This window comes from Giraffa tippelskirchi, chromosome 3 (genome assembly GCF_054371585.1).
Source record: "Giraffa tippelskirchi isolate mGirTip1 chromosome 3, T2T-mGirTip1v1.2.pri, whole genome shotgun sequence".
NCBI lineage: Eukaryota > Metazoa > Chordata > Mammalia > Artiodactyla > Giraffidae > Giraffa > Giraffa tippelskirchi.
In genome coordinates this window covers 106,073,003-106,100,604 of record NC_137277.1, presented here as the reverse complement: position 1 = coordinate 106,100,604, position 27,602 = coordinate 106,073,003, and the positions used below count along the sequence as shown (strand labels likewise).

The 27,602-nt window shown below is 36.6% G+C and overlaps 1 protein-coding gene across 7 annotated transcripts in view; it reads left to right on the top strand.

Moving 5' to 3' along the window:
- RIF1 (replication timing regulatory factor 1) overlaps positions 1 to 27,602 on the top strand; it is a 56,530-nt gene continuing 28,928 nt past the window's right edge. For 4 of the 7 annotated variants that reach the window (XM_081578137.1, XM_081578138.1, XM_081578139.1 and 1 more), the window contains exons 1-20: positions 1 to 120; positions 507 to 620; positions 1,543 to 1,621; positions 3,880 to 3,976; positions 5,462 to 5,589; positions 5,683 to 5,777; positions 6,809 to 6,998; positions 8,766 to 8,858; positions 10,953 to 11,091; positions 13,069 to 13,220; positions 17,312 to 17,429; positions 18,176 to 18,346; positions 18,525 to 18,635; positions 19,288 to 19,350; positions 19,594 to 19,694; positions 21,108 to 21,194; positions 22,889 to 22,959; positions 23,174 to 23,354; positions 24,663 to 24,770; positions 25,118 to 25,267. In XM_081578137.1, the coding sequence (XP_081434263.1) occupies positions 517 to 620; positions 1,543 to 1,621; positions 3,880 to 3,976; positions 5,462 to 5,589; positions 5,683 to 5,777; positions 6,809 to 6,998; positions 8,766 to 8,858; positions 10,953 to 11,091; positions 13,069 to 13,220; positions 17,312 to 17,429; positions 18,176 to 18,346; positions 18,525 to 18,635; positions 19,288 to 19,350; positions 19,594 to 19,694; positions 21,108 to 21,194; positions 22,889 to 22,959; positions 23,174 to 23,354; positions 24,663 to 24,770; positions 25,118 to 25,267 (2,238 nt within the window). In that variant the 5' untranslated portion in view covers positions 1 to 120; positions 507 to 516. Of the gene's footprint in view, positions 344 to 506; positions 621 to 1,542; positions 1,622 to 3,879; positions 3,977 to 5,461; positions 5,590 to 5,682; positions 5,778 to 6,808; positions 6,999 to 8,765; positions 8,859 to 10,952; positions 11,092 to 13,068; positions 13,221 to 17,311; positions 17,430 to 18,175; positions 18,347 to 18,524; positions 18,636 to 19,287; positions 19,351 to 19,593; positions 19,695 to 21,107; positions 21,195 to 22,888; positions 22,960 to 23,173; positions 23,355 to 24,662; positions 24,771 to 25,117; positions 25,268 to 27,602 lie in introns of all 7 variants that reach the window. The other 3 variants (XM_081578135.1, XM_081578136.1, XM_081578133.1) reach the window with 3 other exon arrangements.

Here is a 27,602-nt window from a genome sequence, read left to right as displayed (position 1 = left end):
ATCTTGGTCGAGGAGGGAGCGGGCCGCACGCGTGAGTAAACAGCCCGAACCGGGAAAGTCGAGCTGTGGCCGCGTCCGGGTGCTGCAGGGCAGCGGCGGAGACAACGCAGGCCTATCCTCGTACGTCGGGGTGAATGCTGGGGTTTCAGTGCTAGGCGGCGGGGAACCCTCAGCTTGGTCAACCTCCGCCCCCTCGCGGCGAGACGCCTTGTTCCCCGGGCTTCTCCCGCCCCCCGCTGGTCTCCTCCCCCTGTTGAAAGCTGCCCGGGAAAGTGGTGGCGGGAGCGGGCCGGGACTGGAGCGCGGCGTGGGCCTGGGTGCGTGTTGCGGCGCTCAGGAGAAGGTTAGGCCCTCGGGTTTGTGCGCCAGGGGCCCCGGTGTGGACGCGGTGGGGCTCTGAGGCCGCGGCGGGATCGCGGGTCTGGGGAGCCTCGCGGGTCTGGGGAGCCTCCCGGGTCTGTTTCCATCGGTCACCGGATTGTCTCCTTTTCCGGTCCGGGCCTCAGGGTGGCCGACATGACGGCCGCGGACCAGAGCCCCCTGGCACCGCTGTTGGAGACTTTGGAAGACCCTTCCGCCTCCTTTGGAGAGCAGACCGACGCTTACCTGACCCTGACCAGGTGAGGTGGGTGGGGGTGGGGCGCCCTGGGGAGTCGTGGGGGCAAGACAGTCCGGGTGCGGCACGCCGAGCGAGTTTGTGTATTCAAGAAGCCTGGCAGCTGGCGAGGGGACACCGGGGTCGCTGGTGAGGCGAGGTGGGGTGGGGGGGTGCGTGCTGGGTGACATTCCCGGGTACAGGTGTTGCTGTCCTTAAGGTGTCTGTTTGGAATGAGGAAGCCTGCACGTGTGTCCTGTAAGAGGAGAATTAAGAAAAGTTTGATTGGGAGGGATTTTGCCAGAGTAGTGGTTTTTCAGTGTAAGCCACCTGTATTTCGGGACAGTGGGGAAACCCAGAGTTGGTTTTTTAATATAGAGCAATAACCCGAATTTTATTTAACCGCAAGTGCTTCACACCGTTTTCTCCCCTGCAGCCTGTATTTTTCTGACTTATCTGTCGGCTGTTTGGAAATTGGTACAAAACGATAAATGCTTAGTAAGTTTTAGTAAATTTGTAACTAGGGATAGGTTTCCTTGTTTCCTCTTGACCTAGTGAAGCTGTCAAAACGTTACTGTGTGGATGCACAAGTTATTCTGAGGTTTATTCGCGTTTAGTCGTTGTTTTAGTCGCCTAAGTTGTGTCGAACTCTTTGCGACCCCATGGACTGTAGCCCACTCTATCCATGGGATTTTCCAGTCAGGAATACCGGAATGGGTTGCCATTTCCTTCTCCAGGGGATCGAACCCACGTCTCCTGCATTGGCAGGCGGATTCTTGACTTCTGAGCCATCAGGGAAGCTTCACTTATTTCAGATGTATATCGCATTAAATATTCTTAAGTACTGGGTCAGTTCTAACATGATGTCTAAAAAGATTGTGCAAGTGTTTCATAGCTCATTTTTGTATGTACCATTTGCATAAACTTATGTTCTTTCTGCTTTTAAGTCGTATGACTGGAGAAGATGGAAAAGAAATCATTACTGAAATTGAGAAAAAACTTCCTCAGCTATTTAAAGTTTTAAAGGTATGTATCTTTGTTGTAAATAGTAAATAGTTTTTTACTTTGTGGGGAGAAAAATATTTTGCTAACTAACTCAAAAACTTTGACTCTAAAATAACAGCAGGGTTATTATAGTACTGTTTGAGGACTTGCTGTGTATCAAGTGCTGTCTTAATTTTCTTGTTTTCTGTTACTTAATCCTCCCTGTCCAGCTGAGGCTCCTCTTTAATCCCCACTTTGCAGAAGAAATTGGTTTAACGTGTGTAAATTTAGTTGCTGTGACCACTTGAATCCAAAACTTGCACTCTTTCAGTGCTTCTAAGTGATTCTGTAGTTTTGTCTTTGATCTACTGTGTAGGTAACATTCATTTTTTTAATCTTTACTCACCCTTATTTCTGCCATTCTTGCTCGATTAAAAAAAAGTTATTATGCTTATCTTGTTTGCTTGTTTATAGGGAGATTGTGTAGTTTAGCATCAAACTGATAGACGTATATTCTTGTCCTCGTTTGAGTATACTGTGGCTTTCCTAAACACCTAACTTAATTTCCTTGTTTTTGTAATGAAGAGGTTGAACTAAATCTCCAAAGTCCCTTTGAGTTCTTATTTTTATGACCCTGTTTTTGTGCTTTTAAATGGAAGTATTCTATCAGGTTGTTTATTGCACACTTAAGCATTATTTTTGGCTAAATATTGAGGCATTTGGGATACTGCCTTGCCTAACCTTAAATATTCTTATAGCCTTCAGTTCTTTTTGTTCATATAAGCAGGAACTTTACTGTGTAGTAGTTCATGACTTATCAATAAGTGAGCAGTGTTAACGATATTATCCGATTTTTCTTTGTCATTTTCCACATTCCAGTACTGTTTGATGTGATGAAGACATGTATCATCTATTTGGTATTTGAGAGCATGTAGGATCGGAAAATCATTTACATGCAATTTGAATCAAGTTGCATTGTTTGTAAATAGAGTTTGTAACTAAAATGCCTGATAAATAATTATTTAGAAGCCTGTGGGTGGTTAATGACAGGATGATCAAAAGTTGATCACACATATGCTAGCTGCTATTTAGGAGATAGAGTATTAGCTCTCATAGTCTTAAGTGTGTAAGACTTCATCCATTTGTGATTGTCTGAACTGATTGCCTTAATATCCCATATATCTCAGTGTTTAGTATTTTGGATGTTTGGTCTGATTAATTATAAGATGGGTGCTCCAAGGAAGTGTCTGTTCTTATATATGACTACTGCTGCTACTGCTAAGTCGCTTCAGTCGTGTCCGACTCTGTGCGACCCCATAGACGGCAGCCCACCAGGCTCCCCCGTCCCTGGGATTCTCCAGGCAAGAGTACTGGAGTGGGTTGCCATTTCCTTCTCCAGGGCATGAAAGTGAAAAGTGAAAGTGGAGTCGCTCAGTCGTGTCCGACTCAGTGACCCCATGGACTGCAGCCCGCCAGGCTCCTCCGTTCATGGGATTTTCCAGGCAAGAGTACTGGAGTGGGGTGCCATTGCCTTCTCCAATATGTGACTACTAACATTTACCATTCTTCCTGGTCAAACATAACAAGTAGTTGAGGATTTCTTGGATATCTGATTTTAGAAGCAGTGGGGAGGCTTAAAGATACATTAGTTTGGAATAGGAAATGGTACCAAGAAAGATGCAAGGTTACAAGTAAATGTAGGGTTAGGAGCAAATGGTAAGACCTTTGCCTTTGACAAGTTTGAGATTTTATAGCTTTTACATGCAGAATATGGGGTTGGGCTTTGAATTCCAAATGGTCATGGATTCAGAATCTACTATCTGAAGTATTGAGATGACATTTAAAGCCCCTTGCACTTTAGCTACTTAGTGAACGTTACATTCTAACTCCTTCCCTCTCTGTTAGAGGTGGTGTTCCACTCTATAGCTGAATGTCAGCTTTTGCCTTTGAATCTTTGCTTACTTTATGTGAAACAGTTTTGCTTCTACTTTTACTTCCTATCTAGTGTCTTCACCATCTTCCATTTGTTGCCCCCTTTCTTTTTTTTTTTTTTTTGCTTTCAGGTGTGCCCAGATGCTCTTTTTCTTTTAAGGAAAATCCTTATTTAGCTGATCTCCACAGTTTCCCTCTTTCTTTGTCAAGCTGTATCCATTGTCTCTTAATCTTACTCACTTTTAATCTACTCAAGGATTTGCTAATTTTTGCCATTAAAATATAATTTTGTTTTTAATGGACTCTTCCGTCTAAAAATTCATTTGCAGTTGTACTTATTTGTAACAAATGTGGTTTTGTTTTTGTAGACTCACATTACCAGTCAAAACTCAGAGCTCAGTAGTGCTGCTCTACAGGCCTTGGGGTTTTGCTTATATAATCCCAAAATTGCCTCTGGATTATCAGGTACGTTTGTTGTGATGGAATATTTTTAGAGTTTATAGTTTGATATTGTTAAAAGTACTGTTACTTCTCAATTTCACAACCTGTAGTTTAGGGTTTGCTTTTGAGAATGAGTCTGTAGATTATATCAGTAGATGATATCATCGAAGTAAAGTTTCTTAGACATAGCTCTAGCGTTGATAACTTTAAAATTTGCTCTAAAATAAAATATAGTAAGCCTATTTTAAAATGTTGACAAAGCCATCTTTTATAACAAACATACCTGCTTTGGAGGTTTATAATTAGATGAAATTAATTTTGGAAGGTAGATGGGTCATTTATTTTATACAAGCATGTGTTAAGGAGTTTGCTATTAGAAGAGTTCTTTTACATAGTGGTAAATTAGATAATTTGGAGCTAAAAATGGTAATGAAAGCACAGGGTCTGATGCTCTTCTGAGTTTTCTAGCATCCTTGACCCTCTGCATCCTTGGATGCAGAACTTATGGATATGGAGATCTCAGTACTACACCATTTCATGTAAGGGAATTGAGCATCTCCTGGGTTTTGATATTCCTGAGGGGAAGTCCTAGAACCAATCCCCCATGGATATCAGGGGAGGACTAGAATCCTAATTGTTGCTCTGTAAGTAGCTTGTCATAGTATAGGTATGGGATGATCTTTAGAGATGGGTAATTAGGAATAGGGAATAAAGATATCAGAAAGTTGTTACCATCTTTTTTCCGAGGGAAAAGTTTCCACTTATTTAATACACAGAAATGTTAGCAATCTGAAGTAGGAGTTGTTCATTTTGTAGCAGAGACACAGGGTTTATAACATCTTTCCAAAAACTGACTAGTATGTTCAAACCTAATCAGTCAGTTCAATGGCTTAGTTGTGTCCGACTCTGCTACCCCATGGACTGCAGCACGCCAGGCTTCCCTGTCCATCACCAACTCTGGAGCTTGCTCAAACTCATGTTCATCAAGTTGGTGATGTCATCCAACCATCTCATCCTCTGTCATCCCCTTCTCTTGCCTTCAGTCTTTCCCAGCATCAGGATCTCTTCAAATGAGTCGGTTCTTCACATCAGGTGGCTAAAGGGTTGGAGTATCAGCTTCAGCATCAGTCCTTCCAGTGAATATTCAGGACTGATTTCCTTTAGAATTGACTGGTTTGATCTCTTTGCAGACCAAGGGACTCTCAAGAGTCTTCCCCAACACCACAGTTGGAAAGCATCAAACCTAATAATAAGATCCTATAGAAATATTTTAGTTGAAAAATTACTGATTTCAATTCTACCATCTGTTTTCACTGGGTATACCTTCTCTCTGACCTGAATTTTGTGTTTTGGGAAAAAGTTTGATTATTAGCATAGGTTTTTCTGGTCCTTTTCTCTGGATATGCATTTAATTTTATTGACAATGATATTTATCTATTATTATGTTAGGGATTTTAAAGGATGTAAATGATTCTACATAATTAAAATGTTTTTCTGCTTGTTTTTCAGAGATAAATATTCAAGAACTGCTTTCAAAACTGAATGATATTGTTAAAAGTTCAGATAAAAATGTACGTACTAGGGCACTTTGGGTGATATCCAAGCAGACGTTTCCCACTGAAGTTGTTGGCAAAGAAGTGAGTATAGTTTTTGTATATGTCTTCTTAACTACATGCCAGTTAAAAAATTGAGGCTTACTCGATTTGTATTTATTTGTTTCTGTCTTTCAGGTATCTAGTATAATTGACTCATTAGAAATAGTATTTAATAGAGGAGAGATGCATTCTGCTATTGTGGATTATGAAGCATTAAATGTCATTATAAGGTATGAGTTTGGATACTATGCAAATTAGAATAGTTTCAGTAATTTAGAATTGAAGGAGGAATCTTTTGGGACTTGAATTTGAGTTAGACATTGAAAGAAGTAAATGTCTTCTAGACTAAAAGTCTCAAAGTAATAGGAAGAGGAAAATAGATGTGCATTAAGGTAGATGTGCAAAAGATTTCTTTATTTTTACTGAAATAGTCTTAAAAATATCTCTGTTAGAGCTTTTACAAAAGTTTAAAAAATAGAGACTTCTAAGTTGGCTGTAGCAGGTAATTTGAAAGTGAAAGTGTTAGTTGCTCAGTCGTGTCTGACTCTTGGTGACCATATGGACTGTAGTCTGCCAGACTCTTCTGTTCATTGAATTCTTCAGGCAAGAATATTGGAATGGGTTGCCATCCCCCTCGCCAGGAGATCTTCCTGACTTGGGGATGGAACCCGGGTCTCCTGCATTGCAGACAGATTCTTTACCATCTAAGACCAGGGAACCCGGTAGCAGGTATTTAGGAAAGCATTAAAACAATTTCTAACAGCGGATGAGGGGAACAGGAAAATCTTCTGTCTTCTTCCTACCCATCCTTGCTTTTCATAATGGATGTGCTGACAACACAAACTATGATGTGCTTTCTCTTAACTTGTTTTTCATTCTTTAGTTGAAACTATTCTTTAGTTGTTGAGCTATATACTTTAACTAGTATTCTGATGCCCTGATTGATGTTCACAGTATATCATGGTTCTGTAGCTGTTCTCTCCTGTAAGAATATAATTTGTGTAAAAATAATTATTAAAGTTTTTTAATCTGAAGAAAGATGATGTGTTTTCATTATTTGAAAATTTTATTAAAATAGGGAAGTCTACAAATTAAGTTATGTTAGATCTATTTTTGTGTGTGTATATTGTAGATAATCTAAAATAAATGGACCGTACTGTGCATATTCTGTGTACTTTTACTTTGCCAGTAGTTTAGACATAAAAGTAGTTTAGAACTAAAACTACTTAAACTAATTTAGTCATTGATTTCTCTATTACAGACTAATTGACCAAGCCCCAGTTCAAATGGGAGAAGAGTCAATTAGGTGGGCAAAATTGGTCATACCTTTAGTGGTTCATTCAGCCCAAAAAGTACATTTGCGGGGAGCCACTGCTCTAGAGATGGGAATGCCTTTGTTGCTTCAGAAACAACAAGAAATAGCATCTATCACAGAGCAGCTTATGACTACCGTAAGTAATACTTAAAGGATTTTTTGGATATTGCACTGTGAGGTTTTGCACCAAGCATAGGACTCATATTGGTGTAATTGCACTATGATCTAGGAAGTTCCTCTTTGAATTAAAACTAAGAATTGCTTGAATTAATGTCACCCAGTTCTAATTACAGTAAGGAAAGGAGCTGTCTATTCAATGTTAACTGCAATCCAGGCATTTTATTTCATCCCTAAAGAATGAAGAAATTGCATTTTTGGAGAAGGGAGAGCATTATCTGATTCTTTGCTATCTGGATTGTTACAGAGTAATACCAGTAGCTACAGATTTAAGGCATATGAGTGCATGTAGTGTGTACAATTTCCTAAAGTTATTATTTGCCCAAAGTTTTAGGTGGTTCAGCCTTTCTTATAACGTTTATTGAGTACCAGTTATATAATGGACATTGTTTTAGGTACTGTGTATATAACAGTGAACAAAAGCAATTTGTTTTGGAGCTTATTTTCTAATGGGAACAATAATAAAGTATGTAGTACATTTAGTAAAGAGATTATGGGAAACAACGGGGACTGGATGAAAGTGCTTTCCAAGAGGAAGGGTGATGCTGTCAGGGAAGGAAAAAGAATAGGTGATTTGAAGGTGATACAGGAGTTAGCTAATTGAATGAAAAGGAGTAAACTTACTCAAGTTAGGAGGAACCATGGGAGCAAAAGGCCTTGTTCTGATGTGCTAGGTTGTATTCATCAAACACTGGGCAGTATGATAGAGCGAATGAGGGTGAGAGGGTAGGAGATGATGTCAGAAACAGGGCCAAGCCACATAGGACCTTGGAGACCATTGTAAGCACTTGGCTTTTATTGCTTTATTGCTTGGTTTTAAAGCATCTGGATTATATTGAAAACCATATTTGAAGGTTTTGAGACTATGAGTGATACACGTACAAACTTGGCTTTTGAGGGGATCCCTCTGCCTATGTTGAGGAAAAAATTCTAGGCAGGCGTTGCATAGGAGCAGGGAGCCTAGTTGGGAGGTAATACAGTAATCCAGGCGGAGGGGCAGACTTCCACATTCTAAAACCTCGGGTTTTGTTTGTTTAGTTTTTTAAAATTCAGGATTCCTCGTGGTAATGGCTGAGCTAAAAGTAACTCCAATGTTTTTTTGTGAGATTTTTAACTGATCAATTTATTAACTTTTTAAGAGCTTATATAGGCAGTCATTGAATAGCTCAAGTTTAACCCATGTATAATTTATAGTTGACCCTCTGTATTCATGGTTCCTCTGCACCTTTGGATTCAACCAACCATGGACTGTAGTACTGTGGTATTTACTGCTGAAAAATATCCAAATGTAAGTGAACCACACAGTTAATAACACACTTTATTCAAGCGTCCACTGTATAAAATTCTTAATAATAAATTTGAATTCAAATTTTCTTAGATGTATTACCCATGAAGCTATTAATGTATTTTTTAAGTTAATAGAGAAGTTAAAACATCATCATTTGAACTCTAATGATATGTATGCTCAAGTTTTTAGGGGAAAGTATATTGGTAGGGGAAAAGAAAGCTATATTGATGGATGGAAGAATGGCCAGATATGTGATAAGACAAGCATAGTAAAATGTTAGTGGTCTTTATACTTGGACATTTACTATAAACTGTCAGCCTTGCTATATGTGTGAAACTTCCCTGATAAAATATTGGGAAAAGTTACATGGCTGAGACAATTTAATACTGCATTCTTTTCAGGAGTCTTTTTGGTAAATATTTTTGCTTTTGTTTTCAGAAATTACTTTCAGAACTCCAGAAACTATTTATGAGTAAAAATGAGACTTATGTATTAAAATTATGGCCTTTATTTGTCAAACTTCTTGGGAAGGTAAGTTCACAGTTAAGGTTTTTATACACACCAGACCTTTTATTTTCTTAACTTTCCATAGTATAGTTGATCCTCATTATTCATGTGTGCCATATATATGAAAATTGACCTACTTACTAAAATTTATTTGTAAACACAGTATCAGTATTTGTGCTGCTTTTGGAGTCAATTGTAGACCTGTAGAGTGGCAACAAATTTGAGTCTTACAGCATGCATGTTCCAGTCTGAGGTTGAGCCAGGGTTAGGTTCTACTTTTTTGCTTTACTTCTTAATGTCCTTTAAACAGATGTCTGTTTCATGATACATTTGATGCCACATTTTTCATGTTTTGCACTTTTTCTTGGAGATTTTGGTTTTAAATGGCCCCCAAGTGTAGTGCTGAAGTGCTGTCTGGTTGCTAAGCAGGGTAAGGCTGTTGCCTTAGGAGGAAGGGTGTGAGTTACAGTGCTGTCTGCTGTGAGCTCAATGTTAGTGAATCAAACTGTATATATTAAATAAGTTGTCTTTAAACCAAACACACATGAAGCAAGATTGTGTGTCAGATGGTTGATGAAAATGTGATCAGAGGCTTGCAGGAACCTAATCCTGCATTTTCCCTAGAAGCCATGGCACAGAATTTGCTAATACAGTATCAAGGCAACTTTATAGAACATAACTGGTGAATAATGAGAATTGACTGTATATTCTTTCTTTAAGCCTGGTTTTGAGGGAGAAGTTGTGATTTTTTTTATTGTAATCATAATATTTATCATAACCATCCTAAGGTATACAGTTTAGTGATATTTTAAGCATTTACAGTTGTGTAAACATCACCACTGTCTATACCCAAAACTTGTTTGCCATCCCCAACAAAAACTGTACATGTTAAATAAGCAGTGGCTCCCTCTGCCCCTCTTCCTGCAGCCCCTCGTAACCTCTATTCTGCTTTCTCTCTGAATTTATTTGCTAATTCCTAAGTTTTGATCTTGGTTCCATTTTGAGTTTATTTTTGTATGTAGAATAAGACAAGGATCCAGCTTTATTATTTTGCACGTGAATACTCCAAGCACCATTTGTTAAAAAGACTGTTCTTATTGAGTGGTCTTGGCATTCTTATTGGTAATCAGTTAACAGTATATGTGAGAGTGTTTTTGGAATCCCTATTCCATTGGTCTATTATGTTACTCCTTATGCCATTACCATAGCTTTATTTTTGGCGGCTGCATCACATGGCAGGAGAGATCTTAATTCCCCAATCAGGGGTCAAACTCATGCCCACTGATTTGGAAGCATGGTCCTAACCACTGGACTGCCAGGGAAGTCCTCACTACCATACGCTTTAATTACTGTAGTGTTGTAGTAGGTTTGGAAGTCAAGGGAATTGATTGAGTCTTCCAACTTCGTAATTTTTTTTTTTTCCAAAATTGTTTTGGCTAAATGGAATTCTTTCATAATGAATTTTTGAGGGTAAGCTTTTATTTCTCAGTTGGAAAAGGTCTTCGGAATTTTGATAGATATTGTGTTGGACTTGCAGATTACTTTGGATAATATTGCTGTTACAATGATATTAAATCTTATTGATGAACACAGAATAGTTTTCCATTTATTTAGGTTTTTTCAAATTTCAACAATACTTTGTAGCCTTTAGTTTAAGTCTTTCATCTCTGATTAAATGTGTTTCTAAGTATTTAGTTCTTTTAGGTGCTGTTATAAATGGAATTGCTTTCCTAATTTGCTTTTTAGATTGTTCATTGCTTTTGTGTAGAAACACAACTGATTTTTGTGTGTTGGTTTAGTACTCTGTACAGAGAGCCTGGTGTGCTACAGTTGTAAAAGAGTCAAACAAGACTTAGCAACTAACAACAGCTTGTACTCTGCAACATTGCTGAAAGTATTTTATTAGCTCTAGTGGCTTTCTTAAGAGTTTTTGTGAATTTCTAAGCCAATTTTTTATTTATATTCTGTTCAGATTATGTGTGGATTATAATCACTTATGACTGTTAATGTTCTATCCTGTGTATTTTTAATTGGGATGCATTAGATAAATGAATGTTAATAGTGCCTATAATTGTTTCAGGCAAGTAAAAAAACTTCTTAATGATTTTTCCTTTTTAGACCTTGCATCGAGGTGGGAGTTTCATCAATTCTCTATTACAGCTGGAAGAACTGGGATTTCGTAGTGGAGCACCCATGATTAAAAAAATAGCTTTTATTGCTTGGAAGAGTTTAATAGATAATTTTGCTTTAAATCCAGGTAAGTAATATTTTAAGACTGATTTTTGTTATGAGTTTTACTTAAGCAAGATGAAAAAGCTTTTATGATTCTTTTTTTTGGACTTAATACTGAATATTTACCTATCATTGAGTATTTTAGGGAATAAATTTGTAGCTAACGATAGAATTTGTAAAGGCCAGGCATTATTGAAAATCACAGCTATAAAATTTACACTATTTCAAAAACTGAACAAAGTGGCATGCCATTTGTGGTTTTCTTAGTACATTCCAGCACTTACCTGAGCACTTATGTACTTCTCATTTAGTCATCATAATAGACATCAGATGGTAAGTATTAACACTTTCAGAACGATTAAGTATTATCAGAAGTCATATAGCCAGTAGACTACAGCAAACAATGGTGATTGCTGTGGAATTCAAGTATCGGTGACAGAGGAACTTTTTTTCAGGACCTTTAAGAATAGCACCTAATAGTGGGTTAACATTAATACATAGGAGTGATTCCTTTTGATGTTTCTTACCCTTATCTTTTTACTGTCCATTGGAAGTGTTTAATATATGTATGAGAAAGTGTTTTGCTCATAAGTGAGAAGTATGAGTCTACCTACTTAACTGTAGTTAATCTTAGATATAATTGATAGTTTATAAGATATGCTAAGTAATGTTGATTTCATCCTGTTTTCTCTTGCAAAGACCATTAGTAATCCTTCTTCCCTTTTAAAATGTGTTTCGTAATTATTTGCATTAACTACAACTACTCTTATTGAAAATATTGGCAGCCATATATTTTAATTGGAAATGTTACCTTTGTTGATAAGCTCTCAGTGTGAGGTATTATATTGTTGAGGATTAAATCTACTGAAATTATATATCTTTGAGTTAAAGAATAAAATGGGAATGACTTAAAGAAGATCAATAAAATGCTATCTGATTTGAAATAGGTCAAGATCTAGAGAGTCTGATTCTGTGTATTCATGAACTCATTAAGGAATCAGATGCTTGTCTTTCTGTTGTCATTGTTAATATGCCTTTGTTGCAGCCTGCAGGAAGGAGGGAAGGCAGAAGGGACAAAAATGAACTTTTTCCCAGAGAGTCAACAGTCTATAAACAGCATTTCAGAAATTCCACATACACTTCTGCTTAAATCTCACTGGGAGAGTGGCTAAATGGGAGACTAGATAAAGTAGTTCAAAAGTAGACACCTAATTCTAAATGAAAGTGAATATTTAGATTTCCAAAGTCTCATGGCACCAACAGTTAAAATGTTTGATAAAAGAAATAACTAGTAGATTTTTTGAAGTTTCCGTAGTGGTCTGGGGTTAAGAATTTGCCTTCCAGTGCAGGGGATGCAGGTTTGATCCCTGGCGGGGAGCTAAGATGCCACATGCCTCGTGGCCAAAAAAAAAACCTCAAACATAGAAGCAGTGTTGTAAAAAAAAAAAAATTCAATAAAAAACTTAAAAAAAAAAAACTAGTACGTTTTTTAAATGACAGCCTTTTTTGAGGTAAAAAATACGCTCTATTTTGTGATCTGTAAAAGGGGGATAATGAGAATACTCAAGCAGTTAGAGTTACTGAGCGTTTTAACATTTAGGCTGGGCAGCTGTTGTGAAGAACTGCCCTGTGTGTCAGTGGAAGTTCAGCAGCATTCCTGGATGCAGCCCACTAGATACCAGTAGCTCTCTATCCCTACCTCCCAGTTGTAACAGCCAAAAATACTGCAGACATTGCTGAATGGTGGGAAAATCAGCTCTGGCATAGGGTATCTAATAAATATTATTGTTGTTTTTTTTTAATAAGCCTTATTAAGTATTGTGACCTAACTGTACTAGAGTGTCAGCATGAAAATTTTGGGGAGAATAGGAATAGCTACTGATTTAAAAATTTTTTTAATTCTCTTGCTAAAGTAAAAGACTATTGCATGCTGTCATTCTCAAAGTTTAATCTTTAGCTTTTCAGTGCTTTTACTTGGGTGCTTATTTTCTTTTCTTTTAAGAAATACTATGTAGTGCAAAAAGACTGAAGTTGTTGATGCAACCTTTGAGTTCTATCCATGTGAGAACAGAAACTCTAGCGCTGACAAAACTAGAAGTCTGGTGGTATTTGTTGATGAGACTAGGACCTCATCTTCCTGCTAATTTTGAACAGGTAACATTGCAAGTGTTGATTATGATACTTGATGTGTTTTTTTTAATAGTATGTTCTCAAAATCCTACCAATCTAGCTTTCAGTGCTTAGCAGACCAGCAGACCATGTTATATATAAAAAATGTTTTTCACCCTGACACAGAACTTGAGGTCATTTTCCTTAAAGGATATTCTCCAGTTGTCTGAAATGGACCTCCACAAACTTTTTAATCAATAGACACTCATGTGTCTATTCTTATTCTAGAGGCATTATGAAAGATTTTTTTAAAGGAATTGCATATGACTTGGAATATAATTGAGGGTAGACTCAGCATTACTGAAATAGAAATCATGTGCTACACTGGGTAGATGATACAAAGTTGGAGGAATTCTAATTTTTAAATCTCTTTCTAGGCTATGTAGTGATAACCAATCATTTAATAACCCTTGTAGCTTTTCACTGTTACACATGAGTTTATTCCTTTAGATTTTGATATCCTTGTTGGCATTTAAACTTAAGTTATTTTGTCTAAGTAAAAAAGAGTAGCTCTGATAACTACTCTTACTTATTTTTAATTAATTTATATTTTAATAATTTTATTTTTATTTTTGGCTGTGCCGGATTTTCGTTGCTTTGCATGGGCTTCCTCTAGTTGCAACAGTGGGGGGGGTCTACTCTTTGGTGCGTGGACTTTGCATTGCAGAGGCCTCTCTTGTTGCAGAGCACAGGCTCTAGACGAGTGGACTTCAGTAGTTGCAGCTCACGGGCGCTAGAGCCACAGGCTCAATAATTGTGGTAAATGGGCTCAGTTACTCCATAGCATGTGGAATCTTCCTGGACCAAGGATTGTACCCATGTCCCCTTCTTTGGGGACAGATTCTTAACCACTCTGCCACCAGGGAAGTCCTTAATTTATTTTTTATTAACGTGTAGTTGATTTACATGTATTAGTTTCTGGTGTACAGCAAAGCGATTTAGTTACATACATATTTTTCATATTTTCCATTATTATAGGATACTGAATATATTTCCCTATGCTCTACAGTAGGACCATGTAGTTTAGCCATCCTATATTTAACAGTTTGCATCTGCTAACCAAGTTCCCTGTCCAATCCTCCCCTACCTGCCCTCCCCCTTGGCAACCATAGTCTATTCTCTATGTCTGTGAGTATGTTTCAAAAATAATTTCATTTGTGTCATTTTAATTCCACATATAAGTGATACCATGTGATATTTGTCTCTTTTTGACTTACTTCACTTGATATGATAATCTGTTGGTCCATCCATGTTGCTGCAGATGCTATTATATTTCATTTTTTTTTTATGACTGAGTAGTAGTCTGTGGTATACGTATGCCATGTTTTTAATGCTTTCATCTGTGGATGGACATTTGCATTGCTTTCATGTCCTGCGGAGAAGGCAATGGCACCCCACTCCAGTACTCTTGCCTGGAAAATCCCATGGATGGAGGAGCCTAGTAGGCTGCAGTCTATGGGGTCGCTAGGGGTCGGACACGACTGAGCGGCTTCACTTTCACTTTTCACTTTCATGCATTGGAGAAGGAAATGGCAGCCCACTCCAGTATTCTTGCCTGGAGAATCCCAGGGACGGGGGAGCCCGGTGGGCTGCTGTCTAGGGGGTCGCACAGAGTTGGACACGACTGAAGCGACTTAGCAGCAGCAGCAGCAGCAGCAGCAGCATGTCCTGCTGTTTATGACAGATAGTGCTACTGTGAACATAGGGGAGCGTGTGTCTTTTCAAAGTACAGAGTTTTGTCCGGATAGATGCCCAGACATGGAGTTACTGGATCAGATGGCAACTCTATTTTTAGTTATTTGAGGAAACTTCATACTGTTTTCTATAGTGGCTGTACCAGTTTACATTCCTACCAACATTGTAGGAGGGTTCCCTTTTCTCCACACCCTCCAACATTTGTTATTTGTAATTTTTAACGATGGCCATTCTGATTGATGTGAGGTGGTACCTCCTTATAGTTTTGATTTGCATTTCTCTAATGCAATTGAGCATCTTTTCATGTGCCTATAGACATGGAAAAGTGTCTGTTTAGGTCTTCTGCCCATTTCGATTGGGTTTTCATTACTGAGTTGTGTGGGCTGTTCATACATTTTAGAAATTAAGCCCTTGTTGATTACATCACTTGCAGATATTTTCTCCCAGTTGGTAGATTGTCTTTTCATTTTGTTATGCCTTCCTTTACTATACTGAGGCTTTACTATACTGAGTACGTTTAATTAGGTCCCATTTGGGTTGTTTTTTTTTTTTTGCTTTTATTTCTATTGCCTTGGGAGACTGACCTAAGAAAACATTACTGTAATTTATGTCAGCAAGTATTTTGCCTATGTTACTTTCTAGGAATTTTATGGTGTCCTGTCTTGTATTTAAGCCACATTGAATTTATTTTTGTGTATGGTGTAAGGAAGTGTTCTACTTCATTGATTTACATGCAGCTGTCCAATGTTCCCAACAGCACTTGCTAAAGAAACTGTCTTTTCACCATTCTTTTCTTTGTCAAAGATTGATTGACCACAAAGTTTATTTTTGGGCTGTCTGTTCTGTTCCATTGATCCATATATCTGTTCCTGTGCCAGTTATCATGCTGTTTTGATTTCTGTAGCTTTGGCGTAGTCTGGGAAGGTTATACTCCTGTGTTATTCTTTCTCCTCAGGATTGCTTTGGCAATTCTGGGATGGTTCCATATGGCAAATTTAATAGCAATCCTATTAAAATGCTTTGGGTAGTATGGCTATTTTAACAGTATTCTTTCAGTGCAAGAGCATGGGATATCTTCTCATGTCTTTCCTTTTTTTTTTTTTGTCTTTATAATTTTTAATTATTTTTGGCTGTATTGGTTCTTCATTATTTTGCTCAGGCTTTCTCTAGTTTTGAGGAGCAGTGGCTACTCTTTGTTGCAATGCACAGGCTTCTCACTGCGGTGGCTTCTGTAGCAGAGCACAGACTCTGGTGTGGAACTCGGTAGTTGGAGCACTTGAGCTCTAGAGCACAGGCTCAGTAATTGTGCACGGACCTTCCCATTTCTTTAAATCATCTTCAGTTTCCTTTATTAATGTTTTATAGTTCTCAGCATATAAGAATTTTACCTCCTTGATCAAGGGTATTCCTAAGTATTTTTCTATGTGATTTTAAAAGGGATTTTTTACTTTCCGTTTCTGATGATATTACTGTACAGAAGTGCAACAGATTTCTGTATGTTAACCTGGTATTGTGCATACCTTGCTGAATTTGTTTATCGGTTCTTCCTCAAGTATACTTGGATTTTTTTAGCAAGTTCTTTTTAAATGTTTAATTGCTCACTATATTGAAGTTTTTAAATTTGTTAAAGCATGAACTAATTAAAATTGGGCATTGATTGTCAGCATGTTATTGGGATCATAATTTTTCGAAATTCTACCATTATTAGTTCCTAGTTGGCTATGTGTGCTCAGTCATGTATGACTCTCTTCGACCCCATGGAGTGTAACCCGCCTGGCTCTTCTATCCATGGGTTGCCATTTCCTTTTCCAGGGGATCTTCCTAACCAAAGGATTGAACCCCCATCTCTTGCTTCTCCTTCATTGCTAGGAGGATTCTTTACCACTGCACCACCTGGGATGCCCTCCTTGTAGGCTAATCTTAACCAATTGTCCCATCCATTTCTTGGCATAATCTACTTACTGGCTAGATTGACAGGTCTTGGAATAATCTTAGAAATGAGCTTGAAGTTGTCTTGGTTCATATTTTTTAAGGTGTTTTTTTAAAAAGCTTTAAATGGTCTATCTGCCAGTAACATTAAAACTCATGTATATGTTATTTGTAAAAGCTCTTTATGTGTATAATTTTCCATCTGGAATATAGAGCTGAAATTTATAAATAATATATATTTAGGGCAAATATAATTGTAATACGATTTTTCACTTTTCCAGATTTCAGTTTCTACCTTTTGCATCAAGGCTGATAAAATTTCAACATACCAAGACAATTGATACTGCTTCTTAAGGAAATGTAACTGTATTTTGTAAGATTTTTTAAAAAATGACATGTATGCAGTTTACAGATACAATTCCCTCTGTCTCTTTTTTTCTTAACCCCAATAGGTTTGTGTGCCTCTGATTCAGAGCACAATAAGCGTTGATTCCAGTGCTTCACCTCAAGGGAGTTCATCTCGTGTAGCTACTACTCCAGGTTTAAGCCCTATGACCCCAGTACACAAAGGTAAGAGGTAGACCTACTTGTTGTTGTTTTTTTTTCTGTATTTTTTTTGAAGGCTTTGAATCAAGTTTTTGTTCCATGTAATTTACGTAAAATTAATCACATAATTTTGGTTCCCATATCACAAAATTGTTTTGACTGTTTTATGTATGTGTTAGGACTTCCCTGGTGACTCAGGTGGTAACGAATCCAGTTACTGTCTTCTGCTGTCATTACATTATTATAGTTGCATACAATCAACTTTTTCCCATGACATTATGTGAAGTGCATTAGATCCTTAGGTTTGTTTTAGAATCTTAGAGTTATTATTAAAAATAGCAGGTTTATTCTGAGTCAAATTTTATATTTTTAGTAATGCCTACATGTTAATATTTTAAAGTATAGGTAAATGCCTGAGATTTGTTTTCATTTAAATGGTGTATGACACTCATCTTTTGTGTGTGTGTGTGTGTGTAAAACTCTAATCTTGTTCTTCTTAACCTGGTATGTTTAGTTTTGTTTTTGGGCTGTGACTTCCTCGACCAGGGATCGAACCTGCACTCTGCTAGGTGCAGTCTAATCAATTGGACCACTGGGGAAGTCCTTAGTAAGATTAGTATTAAGAACTCTGTTATGGGCTTTAAACAAAAAATCTTCAACTTTTATTTGAGAAATAAATTATTTAGTCTTAAAGGTACATTGCGTTGAAATGAAATAAAATATATTTGACTAATTAATCATACGTAACTTAGTTATTTTGTTTTTTGAAGGTGCTTCTCCATATGGAACTCCCGTAACCCCTCGGATGAACTTGAATTCAAGTTTTGGAATGGCCACAATCCCCTCTATACAACTTTTAGGGCTTGAAATGTTGCTTCATTTTTTGTTGGGTCCAGAAGTCGTGAGTTTTGCTAAGCAAAACAAACTTGTACTGAGCCTAGGTATTTAATTTTTTAAAAATAATTTCAATTATTAAAACAATTCAGAACACTGTAAATTGGGGTGAAGAAATTTTATGTCTTTTAATAGAAAACATAACAGACCACCTAATGTTTTGTATTGAGAAATTTATTTCATAAAGCTTTGGTTTTGAATAACTATCTTTTTTTTCTCTTTTAGAGCCACTTGAACATCCATTAATCAGCAGCTCTTCTTTTTTTTCCAAACACTCAAATACACTTATCACTGCTGTTCATGATAGCTTTGTTGCAGTTGGAAAAGATGCTTCTGGTGAATATTTAAGAGAAGATTTTTTATTGCTTAAACCTGTGTTTAAAAAGAAAATAGTAAATATACAGTGCCACTTGCTTCTAGATTTTTCTGCAGGAGCTTTATATGTAATTCATTAAATCCTAACAGTAACCTTATGTGTTAGCCCATTTTGCAGATAAGGGATTGTGTTGTACAGAGAAGTAAGTAACTTGTGCCTGGTTATGTAGTAAGTGATATGATTCATACCTGGGCTTTGTGATTTTAGTACCTGTACCTAAACCTCCTGTATTCTAAAGCCTTCAAATAATGATGACACATTTCAAAAATAAGATAGTTTGCTATTTAACTTGCTGAAAGGTTTTTGTTTAGTGGCTTTCAGATAGCCTTTTGAATCTTGGTTTTTCCTTGTATCAAAAATAAAGTGTTCAATAACAGAAAATATGGTTAATAGGAAAAATTACCCAGAGTGTGTTAGTCCATTTGAAAACATCTTTCTCTAAACAGAAATGAGGTGATAGTATATTATAAACTGAGTTAAAGGGTTGACTATTACGAGGAAAATTATATTTCAAAGTATCGCTCAGTTTATTTCTGTAGTATAAGCATAAAAGGGGGAGCCTTTGTATTTATATCTACTTCATTCTAAAGTACCTTTTATTTTGTTTGGCAGATGTAGTTATCAGTGCTATTTGGAAGGAGTTAATTAGCTTGGTGAAGTCAGTTATTGAATCAGGTAAGCATTGTAATGATTAAGACTTTTATAGCAGTCAGTGAATTGTTTGGCTTTCATATATAAAATTTATTTTAAAATCAAAGTATTGTATCTTCTAGACTTCTGATTAATCAAATCACTTTATTTTTTAAAATTTACTTTTTAATGGCTCTCTGAGTATATATTTTTACTCCTGAATTTACTATATTTTCACCCCTAAAGACACATCTTTAGAGCTATAACCCTTCTTGTACTTTTGGATAGGTAACAAAAAAGAGAGACCAGGTTCTGAAGTTTTGACTCTTTTATTAAAATCTTTGGAAAGCATAATGAATTCAGAAGTATTTCCTGTACTAAAAACACTGGTAAGTACAATACCTGTATGCTGGAATTTTAAAACCATACTCTGAAATTGAATTTTATTTTGAAGGTACTAGCACAGATCAAGATTTGGGAAGACATTTTATATCAAGTATTTATCAGCAATTTAGCCCTGACATAAATACTGTCCCATTGGTTTTGGAGTCATTTGAAACCTTAGTAAAGTAAATGATGACAATGGCAACTCCAAAAATCTTCCAGTGATGAGAAAAAGCATAGGCCGTACAGAGAAAATGGGATAAGAAGCGTGAAACTTAAACTGAAGAAAGTCGGATGAATACTAATTTTATAACAAGATTGCTGAGCCCCACTAATTGTTACTTTGTACATTTGAAAAAATACCTAGTGATAATCTTGTAGAGCTTTTGCATTTTAACTGTGGCCTATATAGTAGAGAAAAAAAAAAGCAAATTGGGATACTTTTTGTAATAGTTTCCCAAAATAATCTGCAGATGGAACAAATCATACCCTTAAGTAAACTTTGAGTCTGTTTCTTTTATGTGCCATGACAGCGATATCTGCTGTGACAGTAGAGGATAGTAGTTAATAGCCAGTCTCTAGTATGAGGCTGAACCTCAGCCTATTAACTTAGTGATCTTGGGCACTTGATCTACTCCCTTGCCTCTCTGTAAAGAAGAGATGTAGTAGTAGTTCTTAATTAAGTGAGTTGATAAATGCAGAGCACTATGGGTTGGAACAAATATGTCTATGAATGCATAATTATCATTAGTTTCTGTTCAAAATAAGAGGGTATGAAACTATTTTCACTAATAATTATTTTTGTCATGTCACTGTGTTATATACTGCAGGTTAATACTTGTGTAATAATACATTTGGATGGCAGTTTGATAGGCTCTGTCACATTTGAGAGATGTGTCTTAGATCCAGCTTTTAGTTAGAAGTCCTTTGAATATTGGCTTCTGGCACTAGTGGGTACATACTTGATTGCAGAATTTCTTTTTGTAGTATAAAAAATAGCCTCTAGGACCATTAGTTTTTAAAAAGTTTGAATAAGCTATGCATATTCGTTTATCAGTTAAGAATATGTCAGTGTAGACTGAAAACTGTTTCACAGTCAGGTGAAGAAAGTTCAAAGTATCTCATAATATCAATAATGTCATAAAAGAATAGATACATGACAGCCAGCCCAGGAAATTATGTTCTCTGTATACTTTATATGGAAAGTTAGGTCTAAAAAAACTCCAGACTGACAGCATTAATTATTCCTGGAGATAAGGAAGGACCTTTTAATTTAATTTTTTTTATTTCTTTACTTGAACGTTTTAAGCTAATGAAAATGTGTTTACATTAATGAGTGAACATTACGTATAATAAATTGTTAAAACTATAGTTCATACTAATGACTAATACACAGTAAAACCTTTTGTCTTTCTTAGGTTCTCATGGAAATTACAATTAAAGGACTTCCTCAGAAAGTATTAGGTTCTCCAGCATATCAGGTTGCTAATATGGATATTCTTAATGCAAGTATCTTAGATGTAATGATATGATTAAATCAGCTAATTTTAAAAATCCATGTTTTTTTTTAAGCTAGAGAAACTTAGATTGCAAAGTTCAAAGAGAACTGAATTTGAATATGCTGATTATATTAAAGGAAAAAAACATAGACAAAGTATAGGTGTGCTTCAGAGATAATTACAAGTTCAGTTCCAGACCACTGCTAAGAAAGTGAATATCACAGTAAAGCAAGTCACATGAAATTTTTGGTTACCTACTGTATGTAAAAGTTATGTTTATATTATAGTCTATTAAGTGTAAGTAAATAGTATTATGTCTTAAAAAAACAATGTACATACCTTAATTTAAAAGTACTTTGTTGCTAAAATTGCCACTTAATCATTTGAGCCTTCAGTGAGTCATAATCTTTTACTGCTTGGGGGTCTCGCCTCTGTATTGATGGCTGCTGACTGATCAGAATGATGGTTGCTGAAGGTTGGGGTGGCCATGGCAGTTTCTTACAACAACAGTGATGTTTTCTATGACTGATTCTTTCTTTCACAAATGATTTCTCTGTAGCATATAATGCTGTTGGATAGTGTTTTACCCACAGTAGAACTTCTTTCAGAATTGGAACTAGTCCTGTCAAATCTTGATGCTGCTTTATCAGTTAAGTTTATCCTGTTGTCATTTCAACAATCTTCACAACATCTGCACAGGAGTAGATTCCGTCTTAAGAAACCACTTTCTGTGCTCATCCATAAGGAGCAACTCAACATCTGTTTACATTTTATCATAAAATTGCAGCAATTCAATCACATTTTCAGGCTCCACTCCTAATTCTAGTTCTTTGCTATTTCTACCACATCTGTAGTTACTTCCACTGGTCTTAACTTTAAGCATGCCGTCACTATTAAGTTTAATCATTTCTAGCTTTTGATTGAAAGTGAGAGATGTGCAGCTCCTTTCCCTTCAACATTTAGAGGCCATTTTAATGTTGTTAATGAATCTAAATTCAATATTGTGTCTCAGGGAATGCGGAGGCCAGAGGAGAGGGAGGGAGACAAAATAATAGCTGGTCCATCGAGCAGTCAGGACACACATTAAGTTTGAAAAATCGTGAGAATTACCCAAAATGTGACAAAGTAAACAAATACTATTAGAAAAAGGATTCCAGTAGACTTGTTCAAAACAGGGTTGCCACAAACCTTCAATATGTAAAATATGCCATATCTGCAAAGCACAATACAATAAAGGATGCTCGTGAGGAATTAAATAATGGCATATTGATGGAGCCCTTTTCCTGGATTAAAGGGCTCTAGAATAAAAGGTTTCTCTTTGCTTTTATGTAAATATAATTTTGGTTACTGTTACAAGTTTGGAAGCTTCGTAAAACTGGCTTAGTTATAGTGAAATATATTTAATATCTGCTGGATGGTAGGTATTGTTGATCCAGCAAGTTTTAAGTCAGTGTTTAGGAATCTCTTAATATTCTTTAATTGCTTGTCTAGATGGAAAAACTGTAATTAAATATAAAGAACTTGATTTTTGTGTGTAGTTTATGGAAATAAATTTGCTACCATTTTTGTTGAATCCTAAGTAATTTCAAAATTCCTCAAACTTGAAAGGGTCATATTTCACATAATTGTAGAAAACAAGTGTAACAAGAGTATACTATTGGTAACAAGAAGATTGACTGCCATCTCCCATCTTTCTTCAGGGAACCCCTGCTTTGTTCTTAATTCAGTTAATTTTCAATAATCTATTGGAATGTGGTGTGGAAGATGAAAGGTAATTTTAAATAAACTATTTTGTTTATCGGAGAAGGCAATGGTTTTGTTTATCTTGGAAAGTTTGTTATGAATGATATTCTTTTGAGTTACAGACATAAATTTTTTAAAAATTAAAAAAGTTGAGATTCATTTTTGGGGGTAACTTTGCTATAATGTAATTTATTTTTACAGAAAGTATAGTTAATGCATAGTTCACAATTTTTTTCCATCAGGTTTTTTCTCAACCTGGAAACACTTGTAGGCTGTGTTCTTTCTGGTCCAACTTCACCACTAGCTTTCAGTGACTCTGTCTTAAGTGTTATTAATCAAAATGCAAAGCAGTTGGACAACAAGGAGCATCTTTGGAGAATGTGGAGTATTATAGTCACCCCATTAACAGAGTTGATTAATCAGGTATGTAAGTCAGCTGCATGTTTTCTCTCAAGTTTAATACCTTGCCTTTTTTTTTCTTTCTTTGTTATATAGTACATGAGTATATGAATAGAAATTTGTATTTGAATGGAAGATATTACATATTTTATCTGTGGGATTGGTTAATTTTCTTTTCTTTAAATTACTTGATTTCATTGTGTTTCTGCCTTATTCAAAAAAGTGTAACTTAGTGGGGACTAAATAGTCCATTTTCTCTTACGATTAGAAAGCCAGAAGGCTCACATGGTAGATACGGATTTCCCTGTTTTTATCTTGGATTCTTTCATTTGTGCTATGGGGAATAATATGGATGTCTTGACTAAAATATATATTCTTAGATATCCATGGTCAAATCATGTTGGTGATTACCTCAAAGCCATATAGTAGTTCCTAAACCTTTAATTGTTGAGTTGACTGACCTTTACATTTAAATACTTAAAAAAGTGATAATATTGGCAAGGTATGGCGCTCAAGTTCTGTCACTATTAATAGTTCATTAGCAGCTTTATCAGTCTTTAAATGGAATTATTCTTTGTGAAATAGTCTGTTATAACTTACAAATGGAGTGAGGACTCTGAAGAATTACATGATTATACAGTAGCCCTTATTTTAGCTACTTGAGCCAACACATTAAACATATTCCTTTGGAACAACAAGGTTTATATTCCTAAATGGTTTCCTTCTGTTTGAGGTCTGCTAGAGGCCATTTTTATAAGTCCTTGCTTGAGTCTTACCTTCTGTGTGTAGTGAAAGATTCTGGAATCACCTCTGGGATTCTTATTTAGGACTTAAAACACAGTATATTGTTTCCCAGGGTTGCTTAAGAGATTACCACAAACTGGTGGCTTAAATCAACAGGAACTTATTAAAGCTCTTGGGGCCAGAATTTCAGTAGTAAGATGTTGGCCGATTTGGTTTCTTCTGGAGCTCTAAAATAGAGAGTATGTTCCATGCTTCTCTTAGCTTCCAGCAGTTGTTGATGTTGTGAATCCATCACTCCAGTCTCAGCCTGTCTTCACATAGTGTTCTTCCAAGTATCTTCTATTAAACTTACTCTTTTGTAAGGATACCAGTTATTGGATTAGAGCGTGCCTTAAGTCAGCATGACTTCCTTATTGCATGATTACATCTGCAAGGACCCTAATTTCAAAGATTAGAGAGGTTAGGGGTTCACCATCTGTTTAACATCTCAGCATTGGGGAGCATAATTCTTACTACATGGGGTAAGGTGTCACTATTTAGGACTAGAATTAGATGGTGGTTTGTCTAACTTCATTATTCTTTTTTCAGACCAATGAAGTGAATCAAGGTGATGCCTTAGAACATAATTTCAGTGCTATCTATGGTGCACTGATTTTGCCAATAAACCATATTTTTCCAGCACAAAAAATTCCAGTGGTAAGACAAATTTTTACGTGAGGAATTTGCAGTTTTTAAATATTATGTTACTCTTTGTAATGAACTTCTATAGTCTTAAAGTAAGACTTTCTTATGATTTATAGTCAGCTTAAGAGAAAGGAAAGTGGTGAAGAGAGAGAAGTTCCTCTTGACCTTTGTTGATTGCTGATATTGTGGCATTTTTACAGTTCTTCAGTTAGACCTCTGTGAAGGTGGGCAAACTTACTACCCTGTGCTAGTCTCTGCTGACACCTTAAGTGTTACTGTGTTTTTAAAATGTTAAACATGTATTCTATTAAGTTATTTAATATGTAGATACACATTTTCTAAATTTTTTTTATTATTAGGTCACCATGAAGACCTTACTTAAAACTTGGTCAGAATTATATAGAGCATTTGCTCGCTGTGCAGCTTTGGTGGCAACTGCGGAAGAGAATTTATGCTGTGAGGAACTTTCTTCCAAGATAATGTCCAGTTTGGAAGATGAAGACCTTTCAGTGAGTTTATTCGGATACTGACCTTTTTTGCATTTAAAGGATTCTTTTCAAGTAAATAGAGATAATGTTTGTGAACTATCATTAAGTAATGCTTTTAGTTGATAAGTAATGAAGTTAAGGTATAAAACAGGTAACAGCTTTGTGAGACAATTTTGTGTCATTGGACTCTAAGGTCCATGTATCAGGACCACTTGATAGTGATGTGCTTTTACTACTCTGGCGTGCCTTTGCCATTCTAGATGAACAGTACAAGGACTTTGCCATCCTTGATCTTGCTTTTTCCCACCTGTTCTTTTTTAATTTAATCTTTTAATTAAAGATAATTGCTCTACAATATAGTGATGGTTTCTGCCACACATCAACGTGAATCAGCCATAGGTATACATAGGTCTCTTCCCTCTTGAACCTCCCTCCACCTCCCATGCATCTTAAGTTGTTACTGAGCCCGGTTTGAGTTTCCTGAGTCATTCAGCAAATTCCCACTGGCTATCTAATTTACATATGGTAGTGTATATGTTGGGCTTCCCAGGTGGTGCTAGTGGTAAAGAACCTGCCTGCTAGTGCATGTAATGTAAGAAACATGGTTTGATTCCTGGGTCAGGAAGATCTGTGGGAGGAGGACATGGCAACTCATTCCAGTATTCTTGCCTGAAAAATCCCATGGACAGAGCCTGGTAGGCTCAGACTGTTCATAGGGTTGCAGAGTTGCACACAACTAAAGCAGTTTAGCACAGTGTATATGTTTTTATGTTACTCTCTTCATTCATCCCACATTCTCCTTCCCCACACCCTTGTCCATAAATCTGTTCTCTACATCTGCATCTCCATTACTGCCCTGCAAATAGGTTCATCAGTACCCTCTTCCTAGATTTCATATATATGCACTAATATATGATATTTGTTTTTCTGTTTCTAACTTACTTCACTCTGTATAATAGGCTCTAGGTTCATCCACCTCATTAGAACCAACTCAAATATGTTCCTTTTTATGGCTGAGTTGTATTCCATTGTATATATGTACCACAGCTTCTTTATCCATTCATTTGTCTATGGACATCTAGTTTGCTTCTATTTCCTAGCTATTGTAAATAGTGCTGCAATGAGAACGTTGGGTTACTGTGTCTTTTTCAATTTTGGTTTCCTCAGGGTATATGCCTAGTAGTAGGATTGCTGGGTCATGTGGTAGTTTTATACCTAGTTTTTTTTTTTTTATTGGAGGATAATTATAATATTGTGATGGTTTTTGCCATACATCAACATTAATTGGCCATATGCGTGCCCCCCCCCCGTCTTGAACCCTCCCCCACCTCCCTCCCCACCCTATCCCTGTAGGTTGTCCCAGAGCACCAGCTTTGGGTGCCCTGCTTCATGCATTGAACTCGAATGGATCATCTGTTTTACATATGGTAGTGTATATATTTCAATATTACTCTCACAAATCATCCCATCGTTGCCTTATGCTGAGTCCAAAAGTCTGTTCTTTACATCTGTGTTGTCTTTGCGGCCATGAAAGTAGGATTGTCGATACTGTCTTTCTAAATTTCTTATATATGCGTTAATATACAATCTTTTTCTTGCTCTTTCTGACTTACTTCACTCTGTATAGTAGGCTCCAGGTTCATCCAGCTCATTAGAACTGACTCGTGCGTTCCTTTTTATAGCTGAGTAATACTCCATTGTGTCTGTGTACCACAACTTTCCTATCCATTCATCTGCCAAAGGACTCTAGGTTGCTCTTTCAATTCTGGTTTCCTCAGAATATATGCTCAGCAGTAGCATTGCTGGGTCGTACGGCAGTTCTGTTCCCAGATTTTTAAGAAATCTCCATACTGTTCTCCATAGTGGCTGTACCAGTTTGCATTTGCACCAACAGTGTAAGAGGGTTCCCTGTTCTCCAAACCCTCTCCAGCATTTGTTTGTAGACTTTCTGATGATGGAAGTTCTGACCTGTGTGCAATGATGTCTCATTGTGGTTTTGATTTGCATTTCTCTAATAATGAGTGATGTTGAGTATCTTTGCATGTATTTATTAGCCATCTGTATGTCTTCTTTGAAAAAATGTCTGTTTAGGTCTTTTGCCCACTTTCTGATCGGGTTCATTTTTTTGTTATTGAGCTGCTTGTGTATTTGGAGATTAATTATTTGCCAGTTTTATATGCTGCCATTTTCTCCCTTTCTGAGGACTGTCTTTTTACCTTGCTTACAGTTTTCCTGCAAAAGCTTTTAAGTTTAATTAGGTCCCATTTGTTTATTTTTGTTTTTATTTCTGTTTCTCTGGGAGGTGGGTCATAGAAGATCTTGCTGTGATTTATGTCATCGAGTGTTCTGCCTTTGT